The sequence below is a fragment of the Pangasianodon hypophthalmus genome, chromosome 8 (genome assembly GCF_027358585.1).
Source record: "Pangasianodon hypophthalmus isolate fPanHyp1 chromosome 8, fPanHyp1.pri, whole genome shotgun sequence".
Taxonomy (NCBI): Eukaryota; Metazoa; Chordata; class Actinopteri; order Siluriformes; family Pangasiidae; genus Pangasianodon; species Pangasianodon hypophthalmus.
Window position 1 is genome coordinate 23,830,902 of NC_069717.1, and position 13,435 is coordinate 23,844,336.

Consider the following 13,435-nt stretch of genomic DNA (forward strand, 5'->3'; position numbering starts at 1 on the left):
TGGACACACTGATGCTTGGCACTGCGCCATGCGTGGGCTCCTCCTCAAATCACATCTCCACGCGTTGTTTACTATGTAGTACGGTAATATGCGGTTTGGGACGCAGCCCGTCTGTCTCTGCGTCGGCTGTTCGGCACAGCGTGCATCCCTCCCTCCGCTGCGCTCCTGATCCTCTTATCCACTGAAGAAGCGGATAAAGATGGATGTAGTCAACCAGGTAGGCTTTCCAACTGCACCTTAATGAATTACAATCCAACAATGTTTTGCATTGATTTGTAGTGTGGAATTGGATTGAAAATAGTGCTGGCTGCGCATAAGGGACGTTTTAAGGGCATTTCAGGGGAAATAGGAAAAGATATTTACAATGCACTGATCCTGAAGAGCTCTGGTATGACTGTCGTGTTTGTCATTGCAGGATGTCGCGCGCACAAAAAAAATAAATAATAAATTTTAAAAAATCCTGCGTCGATAAGCGGTAATGAGTGTGTATGTAAAACAGTGATGGTGCACACTGCTTTTGCACAATGCATAATTTGTGTTGATGTTTTGACCGCAGATTTTATCTGCCTGGCTACAGCAGACTGTTGGTGTTGTCAAAAATAGCCTGGCCAGGACTCCATCCGCAGCATTTCTGCGCCACCTTGACGTTTTATCCTAAAGAGCACATGTATATCCCACCTTATATCCTACCAGAATGGCGCAATGATGCTTTCAGATACCAAAAACTGATATATAGCAATATTATTTTTGGAAATGGCCAAAAAGAGGTACGTGCCAAAACGCATACTGCGTACTAAAGCGTGTAGTATTCTGACGTATCTAATTTGCATAATATGTAAATCAAAATAATATGCAAAACGATGTGATTTTATTGGCTGAGACTGCTGTACAGGTGAGAGTGCTCAGTTCTACCTTCAGATAGATAGATAGATAGATAGATAGATGGATGGATTAAACAGGGTCGGCACATTACAGTACAATGCCAGTACAATGACAGTACAATGTTCTGACTGCATTGCTGCATTCTCTCATACATAGACACTAAACCTGCACCTAACACACCTCAACTCGCATCCATCTGTAAGCATTGTTTTGCTGCAGCCAGCAATTGTTGGCCTTTTGCACTCTCCCAGAGGAATAGTTCAGATAAGCAGCTTTGCCTAAGTCTAATGCTTAGGATGTGTCTGCTCTCTGCTGCACTCTAATGTCCTGTTGTCCTGTTGCTAGGCCAGAATCCCTGTCTAGTTCCCAAGCTGCATTCTGCATAATGACACACTACAGTTAATACTGTTATTATGGTAGGAGGTATTCTGAGGAGCAATAATATGCAGTTTGGGATGTAGCCCTGGTCTTAGAGTAAGCTGCAGAGAGCAGTATAGATTCAGCACAAAAATGCCTCATGGGTGTATGTATTTTGCTCATTTTGACATAAATATGTATGTGTTTTATACATAGGATCTGTATTACATAACGTCTGAAATGTACATGACCAGAAATGCAGTGTTTCTGGATAGAATGTAAGTATGTTGTGTGTGTGTTTTTGTACAGTTGGTCGCCACTGGGCAGTTCACTGTCATCAAACAGCCTTTAGGATTCATAAAGATCCTACAATGGGTGAGTGAATGATTTCCTGTCACCATAGAAAAACATAAATCTTACTAAATATAGGAAGTCATCCTTAGGACTATAGACAAGTCAGGCAAACTTTTTATATATATAATAAAAAATGTTATATATAATGTATGTATAATATGCATTATAAATATATATACATTATATATTATATATATAATGTAATACAATAAAAAGAATGCTTATTGATTGTTGTAGCTTTAGTATATTATATTATATGTTTAAGATGTACAGTAAGTATGCTTTAGCCAAGTTTACATCTTTTTACAGGATATTTTTACAGAATGTGAAATCATTTGAAAATGTAATCTTACTCATCATGACAGACTTGGTGCCACTTCACATTACATGCCGCAGATTTCCACTTCAGCGCCATCAAAAACCATCAGTCGAATGTCATTTGAATAGCATGAATGAGATGAATGCGCATGACAAAGCAATTAATAGGCCATTATGCATAAAATAACAAATTAATAATAATGTGCAGCCATCCGAATATTATTATTATATTATTATTATTATTATTATTATTATTATAATATCCATAATATATGACAAAGTAAACCTCAGCCCAGTGATCAGGAGTCTGAAACAAGCTATACTTGTTTATATTTGTTCATGGCATTTTAACTGCTTCGCTGTTTTGCATTGTTATGTTAGGAATATAACATTGGGGAGAGTGTTATAGGAAAATAATCAGCGGCAGTGGTGGAGTTACTGTTACTGTAACTATTAGAACAGTATTAGAATAAATGCATCAGTTTAAACCTTGCAGCCAGCACTACTGTCAGAGCTGCTGTTACAGAAAATTAATCAACACCTTTGGAATCGGTATTGGGAATTCGACAGCACTGCTAAGTTTAATGATCATCTGGCTCTGCTTTATGCTGCTTACACAGCTACTTCCTAAAGAAATGCTTAATTTGACACAGAATATTGATTTAAATGACCAGCTTTCAATAAGAATCCTACAACATAGAGATCTGCATAATAAAGTCAGCACTAGCTGCCTTTAGCTACAGTAGCAATGTATGGCCATGTTTAGAGTTTAGGAATGTCACATGATTTTGACTTTGGATTTAAGCCCATTTGTTTTGTGTGATATGATATCGGCTCGAGTGAGGAGCAGTATTAAGTCCAGCGCCACAGTCTGACAGTTTGATGTAACCACAGATTGTCACTTTACATAAATACAATCAAAAATCTGTGGAATGTCTTTGCCTTTAAATATAAAAATATGACAAATCCCAGCACCGTCACTGAGCCACTATTAGGACTTTAAGCAAGGCTGTTAACAACTCAGCCGCACCAGAGCATCTTTTCTACCTCACTTGTAAGTTGTTTTAATCATCCAGCAAGCATGCTCTATATTTAGGAATGACGTAGAAGGTCAGATAAATGTTGGTGGTCTGCTAGGCTTTAATTATTAATCCCAACACTGATTGTGAGAACGCTTGCTGTGTGTGCATTTGTGTGAGTGTGTGTGTGGGTGTGTGTGGCTGCACAACATGAGTATGCAGGTTTGGGTATAAGGAGAAATCGGTGACTCATTCAGGCTTAAAAATAACTGTGTTTAGGGAAAGCTATTTTTAGGATTTTAACAAATGATGCACCTGCACATGATAAAGATCTCGTTTGTGATTTAGGAAATAAACAGTTGAGTCCAGATATAAGATGTTTTTTTGGTTTTGTTTTCTTAATGTCGATTTAATTTCTATATTATTTAGTGTTTCTATATAAAATGAATTTTCAAAGCGTGTATTTTATTTTAAATCTTTGCTTCTGCATTAAGTCTGTTATGTGACTCAACATTACTGTTAAGGTCAATAACACTGATCATACACATGGTTAAAAGCTGTTGATAGTTCAGGGTTAGTATGAAGGTTTTCATTGTTTATTAGTGACAAAACATGTATGGGAAAGTGTGAGATATGCCATCTGCCTTGTCTCTATGGAAACTATAAAGTCTAGAGTCTGTCACCATGGCATCCAGTCGTCCTCAGATTCTTGGTTTTTTTGTTCCTCAGTGGTGGAAAGAGTCCAGAACATGCTGAATTGAGTAAAAGCACTGCTTTAGGACAAAATGTCTCTTATTAAGTGACCTTCTTTGGCTGCGAGGTAAAGTTACCATGTATTTCAGATAAATTACATAAAACTAAGTAGACCTACCATATCTAAGGAATATGCATTTTTTAAAGACTGATTTTAACAAACCTTTTTAAAAACATTTAACAGACATTAGCTGGCTAGCTACTGTAACTTAGGCGAATGGTGTCTTCAGTAGCTTGCTACGTTTCTAGCTACATAGTTAGCTATCTAGGCAAGATGCCTCTTACACTTTACCCTGATTGTTAACTATAAGCTGTAGGTAATCACGACCAAACATGGAAGTAACATGTTAAGTTTAATACAGAGCTTTCATATTGTAAACCATCAAAAGATCTGGCTAGCTAGTGTAGCTCACTCAGCTAGCTAATGGCTTACTTGTACATGTTTCCACAGGTTGAATGTTGAGCTGTGAAATGCTGATTTCGCCACAAGTTTTCGCTCGCATAATTTGCAGATAATTTTCACATTGTTTCCTTTAAAGCATTTAAAACTAAAATCTGACTCTGTCTCAGACATTGCGGCTGCTAAGCGTTTGGCGCCTGGAGTTAGGACTTTCCTCAGGAAACTGCTTTATTTTGATTGAATCTAGAAATCAACTTATGTAAAATATGCACACACTGCCTTTTAATTGAGTTACAGTCTTCTGGGGTTAAATGCATTTTTTAAAAAACTCTGTAACAGTGATAAAAAATAAACGTAATGACGTTGAATATTTTACTTTATTTGAAAACTCAAGTAAAAGTACTATGATGTAATTATACTCAAAAAATGTTGTTACAGTGAATCATGTACTCAAGTACTGTCTCAAGAGTACATTCAGCTTGTTACAATCCAGCTCTGCTTTTTATATATTTGTCTTTATGATACATGGTATTGATTCTGTACATTCCATACGCTTGTCAAACTGCATTGATGTTAAATTTTAATTAATGTGTAGCTGAAATACCAATAATTAACTGGATGGTCAGGCTCCGCTGGCATTCGAGCTGTCTAATTGTCTATCCTGTCTAATTATTCATCTTTTAGCCAGTAATTATCTACTCAAATTAGGCAAAGATTATAGTCTATACAAGCTGGCTAAAAGACTTGGCTCGGTTCTGGAGTAATCATCATGATCTTGCTTCACTCCTGTCACATATGAAGCCAAACACGGTCTAAGCAATGGCAAAAGCCATAATTGTGGAACTGAAAATCATATTATATAATGAATTGCACAATGGAGATGCCATTTAATAAGATTAAACCAAAAGTGTGTAGATGTTGTTTATATTGGGCTAACTATGAGTCTGCCCTACAAAAAGCACATGAAATGAACAATCAGTTCTTAGATAATGTCCAATAGAATTTTGTTCACATTTATTTATTTGGCATGAGATTTTATCTAAGGCAAATTCTGTGTGAGACTTAATCTCTATACACCAGATCTGTAGTGTTTGGCAGGTTTCTCTGGACTGAGAAAAGAACAGGAACCATTTACTGGAAACTGACTTATAATGAAACTCAATCACAATGAAACCTACACATAATGGAAGCCTTAGGGCAGTTGTTTAATTCTGACAATAAACCCTTGACACTTTATCAGTAAAGGCCTTAGAATGAGACAGAAAGGGTTTGTAAGGTTATCTGTGGCATCTGTTTTTAGTTTGAGCTACATTCACTCTAGCAGTAACACATAACCATAAATCCTTCCCTCTGATAAAGTAGTTCCATCTCTGAAAGGACAAATTACACAGATTTAGAACTGATCTCATGAAAATGGTTATTGACAGCCCCTACGAGTGCTTGGGGCTATTTTTTTCCTCAGTGCAGGGACATGTGATGGAATTCTTGTCCCTTGTAATCACACATATTCTACATATGCTGATGGTAGAAACTAGGATAAAAATGCTGGAGTATTCGTAACAACCGGTAAGCTTCTGATATTGCATTTATTGGTATTTTTTTCTAAAATTATTGTCTGATCTAAAGATCTAAATGAACTGTGATTATTTCAGCTAGATGGACTCAAGCATCTGAACACAGGTTATATATTCCCTCCTCATTTATGCTCCTTGGTGTGTTATTCTCACCTTCCTCCACACTTTCGTATTCTCTCGTTCTCCTCCACCACCGCCACAACTACAATCACTTGAAACTGTTAATGGCCTGATTGTAATTCCAAGTCAAGCTCGGTTAGTTAGGCTTGATGGAAGGCAAACTAAACTGCTTTGGACTTTTCCTTTTCCTTTGTGTGTAGTGTGTGACAGGAATGTGTGTGGTGAGAGAGAACATGATTAGACGTGTGTTCACACTGTGTGTGTAATGCCAGTGTAAGACCTGTGTGTGTGTGTGTGTGTGTGGTTAGCACAGTGTGTTCAGCGACAGATGGTGAAGCACCTCGGAGAGTTTAATAGTCAGATTTTCCATTCAGTTGAATAAGGGAAAGGAAGGAGGAGCAGCAAAAATATTGTGACTGACTAATCTCTCAGTGTGTATTGGGGAAAAGCAGGCACTTCATTCCGTCTCAAAAAAAAAAGGATTAATATTACAGTTTAATGTTGGGCAGCAGGGTGCTTACAAATATCAGTTTAACTACATCTCCCAGTTACGAGGTGCTTGTGTTGCCATTTTTTTCCCTCTAACTGTATTCCCGATATGTAACTTTGTTATTTTAATGGAATATGTTATTGAATGAATCAGAATTCACCCCTCTGTACCTTTTCAAAGTCACATGCACACATAATCCTAAAGCGTGGGGAAGCATTTTGTGTGTATTTACATGAAAATTGTCCATATTCCTAATAAATCAATTTTACACTGAGATTTTATTAAATCAAGGGAGTGTCTCGAAATGCTGACTTTATTATTATCACAGTAATATTGGTTTCATGCACAATAACATGAAAATATCTGTGAAAAGATTTACCTTATGTACAGAACCCACACTCATGTTTATACTCTTTTACATCCAGTAAAATATTCTATTTTAAAGAAGAAGTGTTCACAAAGTGGTTTACATTATTGTAATTTTTTTTCATTGATTAATTCACCTCTCTCTCTTTTCTCTTCCAGTTTTTCGCCATCTTTGCTTTCTCCACCTGTGGCTCTTACTCCGGAGTCTTCCGCATGAGTGTGGAGTGTAAGAACCGCTCGCAGAGTGACCTGGACATCGATGTCGAGTTCTCCTACCCGTTCAGGTCAGGGTTATGGCACCATTAATAGCTTTTTCACTCAGTCACAGTAATTATTAATGAATGAATTAATTATTATTGATATTCTGCTGGTGGATGGATCATTCTGCTTGTTTCATTTGGTTTTCATATAGCACCATAAGTCAGTATGAAATAATGTTGTTGGATATCGTGATGCTCCATTAGGTTTCATTTAATAAGTGAGAGAAACAGAACGAAGGAAAATATACAGTCCCCAAATGTTTGAAAGCAGCACTGATAAACTGACTATGAATCCTATAGGACAGATTTACACAGAGCCCTCGATACACAAAATAACTAAAATGCTGTGTTAGTTAATTTGATTGCAGGAGGTAATGTGCAAATTTCCTGAGGAAATTCCAAAGATTATAGTCAGCGTCCATAGCAGGGGTCACAGCAAGAGGAAACTCAGAGGACCTTGCTATCCACCCTCTTCCGCATACATAAGCTTTATAACAGATACTATGATAATAAGATAATATGAAATGCACCAAGTAGTTACCAACCATATGCAATATGTATATGCACCCAATACTTGCATATGGATGGTAACTACTTGGTGCATTTCATATTATCTGTATCTCTTATAAATTAGGATTGTATGTTTGTTTATTGTAAATTAAGCATTATCTTGCTCCCAGTACTCTTTCAAAAGAGACCTGCAAATGAAGTATAACCTAATCCATGCATAATGGTAAACAGATGAGGTTGAAGGGTCTTGCTCAAGGACCCAACAGTGGCTTTCTTGAGCTCACGTCCTCCTGGTCATGAACACAGAACCTTAACCTCTGTGGGATGTACTGCTTAATCACACACATGCCTACACACAGTCAGTGAAGAGCCTCAGTCCTAAACCTAGTCCATAAACATGGGCTCCACCTGCTTTAGACACTACACAGCAGAATAAACAGTAAGAACACACACAGCCATACATGCCAACACATTCACTCTTTCTATGTACAAATAGACTCCATCAAGTGTGGTTCGATGCACCCACGTGTAAAGGTCCCGAGCCGGAGCGGCTGTTCCTCGAAGGTGACTACGCCTCCTCGGCTGAATTCTTCGTCACTGTCGGTGTTTTCTCCTTCCTCTACTCTATGGCAGCTCTGTCCATCTACGTCTTCCTCCTTGAGAAATACCGCGAGGGAAACCGTGGCGCACAGGCTGTAAGCGTTCTCATACTGATTGCTATACACTATTTATCATATTAATGTAGTAATATTTCCATCAAGTGGATGAAAATGGTGCTGGCTATAGAAAATCTAGGAAATTTACTTTGTTTTTATTAGTTATGAACTGAGCAGTAAAAGCAAGGATGCCCCATGATCTAAAGCAATACTGCCCATACTTTCAACTCAAATCTCAGTATCTTCCTGGAGTCAGTATTGCAATTCAGGCTGATTGATTTTAATAGAAGCTACTATAGTGTCCAATGCAGTGGTTAAATTTTATCAAAAACTAATACAGAGCTTCAGAGCAGCCTGCCCATTAGGCAGTATGGGTCACTGGCTTGATAAAGGGGCCTCATTATGGTGCTTTTTTTATTTACTCTTTCTTGCCAATGTTACCACTTTGGTGAAAGATGAGTAACTTTGAGAGAAATGGGGAGTAACTGAACAAGTTAATGTAAATGAGTTTTGCACTCTATCATTATCTATATTAAATGTAATCTAAAAGTTAATATCAGCCTCAGCACTCTGCCCATGGGCTATGGAGCATCTGTTATGTTTTGTACACTTTTCTGGCAATAACCTTCAGAATCTCACTAGCTCTGTGTACTGTTGTGTGCTGGTTTTCAGTGGCAAAACAAACATTTGAACACTGTGACACATGGAATCCCTTCTTCAAAAGTTACTAGTGTTGTGTAAACAAGGTAATATGTTTGTTGACATGCTATAGGAACAGGTCAGTGGATGGTTATCTGCCCTGTCATTCATATGGCCTCTTTCTTGACTGCGTTTAATGACAAAAAGTAAGTAACTCTCTAGAAAAGCAAGTGGTCAGGCACAGAAGACTATCTAAGCGTGACCAAGCTAGCTAGTTAAGCTACCTATATTGGTGCTTGATAGCTTGCTAATCCAGGTACCATTCGTACTTCACATGAGCTTGACTCTGAGAAGCCAAAATTTTGGTTTGTATTTGTTTCTTTCATAATTAGCCATCTAAATGTAATGGTTAAATGTCCTCCCTTGTTAATTGCATGGTGATTTGGAGTCTTCAGCTGTTTTGGACAATTGACAATTGACAAAACCTATTGACAATAAAATACATTTTAAAAATTAAATAAGTGGCATGGGTATAGCTTCTAGCTAGAAAATACAAACTACAATACACTGCACAGTGCAATATTGTGTATGACCATGGCAAACATGTTGTAAGAGAACCACATTTCCAAAACATTTCTAAAGACAGCGTGGTGAGTATTTGGTATAGATGGTGTTATCTGATAGTATAGATGATGTTATCTGATCTGTTTGGCTCTTCCTCAGGATTTTGTGGTGACAGCTATTTTCGCCTTCTTTTGGTTGGTGAGCTCAGCAGCATGGGCTAAAGGCCTCTCAGATGTTAAGGAAGCCACTGACCCTGATGAGGTCATCAAGCTCATACCGGCCTGTCGGCATGAGGAGAACAACTGCAAAGAAGTGCACGAGCCCATTGTGTCTGGCCTAAACACGTCTGTGGTTAGTGCTCTATTTTCAGTTGTATATCTTTATTTGTTTACAGTTTGTTTTAACTTTTGATACTTAGATGGGTTGATGGATGAGTGGTTGGGATGGATGGATGGCTAGATCGATGGATGAGTGTTTGGATGCATGTGTAGATGAATGGATAGATGATATTTGGTGAAATGGCTGGTAAGATGGGTTGATGGTTGAGTGGTTGGGATGGATGGATGCATGTGTGGATGGATAGTTGGTTGGGATGGATGGATGAATTGGTGGTGATATGGATGGATGGTTGGAATGGATGGATGGAAGGTTGGAAATGATGGATGGATGAATGGTTAAATGGATAGATGGATGAATAATCAGTCATTTTGCTCCCACTGTCCTGCAGGCATTTGGGTTCTGTAACCTGGTGCTATGGGCAGGGAACCTCTGGTTTGTGTTTAAGGAGACCGGCTGGCTCGGTGCTTTTGCTGGTACCTATCCGCCCTCGGGAGGAAAACAGCCAGCACCAGACTCCTATGGCCAGGGTGAGTGAATAAACTGAACACACACAGAAAACACACACAATTTTCATGGTTATAATAGGTTTTAATTATCCTTTTAATGATTGAGAGTACAGGACACCCTGCACATAAGTGGAGTATCAGGGTCAGGGTTAGATCATTGTGGATGCAAGGGTGAAATGTAGGGGGTCAAAATGCAGCATATGATCCTCATAAGTAGGGATTAGGTGTAACGGCAGGTTATACAATACAGGTTACTTTACATAACATCCTGTGTGGCCTGCACACGATCATTGTGAAAGATCCAAAACTTTCTGTTTTGTTATCATGAAAATTTCTGTTTCTGTAATCACTGCCTACTTCTCTGGTAGCGGGTTACGGTCAGGACCCATATGCTGGCTCTCAGGGTGGGTATCAACCCGACTACGGGCAACAAGCAGGCGGATACGAGGGAGGAAGCTACAACCAGGGAGGATATGATCAGGGTGGACCGACCTCCTTCTCTAATGAAATATGAGTAAATTCACACAGCACAGCAGCTCTGCACAGGTGAGTGGACACTGACAAGGGACAAGGGGCTAAAGTTTGCATTTGTCTTTCTGTCATATTCCAACTTTCATGTAACTGCCTAAACTGCTTTATTACAGTTTATGATGTTATCATGATATTGTGGTGAGCAGCCTTTGCCTTCAAAATTCTTTTCAGTAGTAGCATATTGTGCACATTGCAATTTTACTTGCAGTGTTTGTTAGCTTGACGTTATCTAGTGAGCTTATAATCATGGGGGAACCCCAGGTTATTTCCTTGGCCCTCCATTTTTCATAAGCTTGACAAACATGAACAACAGTAACCAACAGTAACCAGGTGTTGGTAGGGCTTTGCATTAGTCACTTAGAAAAACTGTTCTGCCCACCATGTTTTTCACAAATTCATGTCTAGTGAAATGACTTCTGTGACTGAGCAGGGTACATTCCTATGTTGGCAGTCTTTTTTTTTTTTTTTTTTAAAGAATAGTCTTGTTACTATGTGTTTAGTGTTATTAATATATCTTACTTAATATCTGTGTGTTTGCATGACCTGTCATTTCTACCTGCAGAGCACAGAAGAAGGCGGTTACATAACCAAGGAAAAGGGAGCCTGCCTATTACCCATTTCCCACACTCCTCTGTTACCCTGTATGAACAACGTGTGTACAGTCTAAGGGAGGGAGGGAGGGAGGAAGGGAGGGGAGGGTACATGTGGGAATTTGGGACAGGGATGTTCATCATATCAAGTGGGAAATGTGCTTGTCTAGGAGAAAGAACTAAACACACTTTTTTTTTCTTGTTTTGAATTCTCTGCAAGAGACATTTAGGGAATGTCTATTTTATTAAAGACCTGAGTACACTATCAAAAAAAAACAAAATCAGTTATAATACATACATATATATATGGAAATGACATTGGTTTGAATGAATTATAGAAATGTTAAAGTACCCCTGAACTTACAATTGTAAACCGTTAAAAAAAAAATACTGTGTAGAATAATAAGTTGTTTAAGATATTTTATTCAATGCCCATAGAAACACTAAATAGCACTGGAACATCTGAACACCATTTCCTCTCAATAAATATACATAAATATGCATGCTGGAAAACAATCCTGTATCCTTCTGCCATTTCAAATAGCTAGCTAGCTAGTTAACATCTTTTTAACTAGCTCACATGTGACATAGGTAGACGTCATAGGTGAGTGGGATTTCAGTATCCGAGGCCCGATATACATTTGTCATATTCTCAGTAGCCAAACCTGTTGAAATACACTGAAACAAACACAGTTGTGTATATCACTAACATTAGTTAAGTAGAGTTTAGCTAATGTTGTGCTAAATGACTAGCTAGCATGGGGGCTCTGTTACTAAAATCTACCACTAATTAATAATTTGCATATTAAGCACAATCAGTTCAAGCCATTGAACATATTTCATCTTATTTATCACCAACTGATCACGTGCGTAATCCTCCATGAAGTTCACGGTAAAATTCAGGGGTACTTTAAACATCAGTGTATTTAAGTGTGCTGTGTAAATATTTATGATGAAATATATATATATATATATATATATTTAAATAGATCTATATGGTGGATAAATGCTCAGATGAATGGTTGTAGTACGACAACAGAAGGATTCAGCTTTGTTGATGTGTGTTTAGGAGCACAATATTACATCCGTTTTTTTGTTTTCTTACCTTGTGTTGAATTTAACCTGCCTCTGTGTTGTTTGTTGAAACTACATTATTCAAAAAATTGTGTTCGAGTGCTGATGAATGTGTGATTTTGTTTCTTTTTTTTTTAATTTAATTTATAAAATAAATGTAGAACTGCAGAGGAAGAGGTGAAGTTCCACAGGAGTGAGGAGAGAGAAAAAGAGCAAAACCCTTACAAAAAAACGTACATTCATACAGACTGTTGAACATTATATAATATACAGTATAGTTATAGTTCGTTATAGTTTATGTAGTTTATAAAGTCTGTATTTGGCAGATGTGACATAATGATGTTTAGGATGCCACCATGTTAGCACAAAAAATCTGTTCATCTGTTGAGAAGGTAAACGCTTTCATATGCCATCAAAACTCTGAATGAAACAGATCTATGAGTTCTAACGGCCTTCCCTCTGTCTGTACTCTACCACTAGAAAAAAAGGCAATAATCCCCTGATGATATCTAAAACCCAAAGGTTTGCACTCATTATGTTTAGTCTTTTAAGACTTTTTTAAAAGCTCTCTCTAAGGGCTACCTAAACAAACCCTTAATTTGTCTCATCTTAAGGTTTTATGTGCAAACATAGGGAGGCTGATCCTTTAAACAGGCCAGAAATAAGTGATTATTGAATGTTGGGGAAAGACATTTGCATGGTACTCATTACGGTGCTATTGAGCAATGTGAGGAACTCTGTGTTCACAATGTATACTATCCAGTGTTATGACTACTTTTAAGTTGAAACAGGCATTTATGAGTCTGGATCTCCTTTTTCCTCTATGTTCCTTCCTCCCTCCTTTCTCTCTCTCACCCTGTGTATATCCTTCATGTTTAATAAAGTGTTGTCAGTAGTAACTACCTGTGGCTGTGCTGGCGGTGGTTTTTGATGGACCTCGGTTATCCACTTTCTTACATATGCAGTTATGTTTAACTCTGAACAAATTTTATTCACTGTTCACAATAATATGTTACATTCACAGAGCAGGGAGTAAAAAAATGTAGGCATCCTCTATGTCTTAGTTAATAAATGTAGGCCTAAGACAGACGTTTTTGTAAACCCTTTCTCACAGTACACTGGCATTCCACTCA

General features: G+C 37.9%; 1 protein-coding gene across 1 annotated transcript; it reads left to right on the forward strand.

Annotated features, from left to right (window-relative positions):
• Positions 1-70: 70 nt before the first annotated feature.
• Positions 71-11,308, forward strand: sypb (synaptophysin b). The gene is made up of 8 exons (XM_026925132.3): positions 71-217; positions 1,549-1,614; positions 6,793-6,917; positions 7,900-8,098; positions 9,422-9,613; positions 9,990-10,128; positions 10,476-10,653; positions 11,201-11,308. The coding sequence occupies exons 1-7, from the start codon at positions 200-202 to the stop codon at positions 10,619-10,621; spliced, it is 885 nt and encodes a 294-aa protein (XP_026780933.2). The 5' UTR covers positions 71-199; the 3' UTR covers positions 10,622-10,653; positions 11,201-11,308.
• The last annotated feature ends 2,127 nt before the right edge of the window (positions 11,309-13,435 follow it).

Excerpts from the sequence above, each read along its gene's own strand:
- sypb (XM_026925132.3), top strand. Across the intron at positions 1,615-6,792 it reads TCATAAAGATCCTACAATGG|TTTTTCGCCATCTTTGCTTT; the intron begins GTGAGTGAATGA and ends TTTCTCTTCCAG. Across the intron at positions 8,099-9,421 it reads GAAACCGTGGCGCACAGGCT|GATTTTGTGGTGACAGCTAT; the intron begins GTAAGCGTTCTC and ends GCTCTTCCTCAG.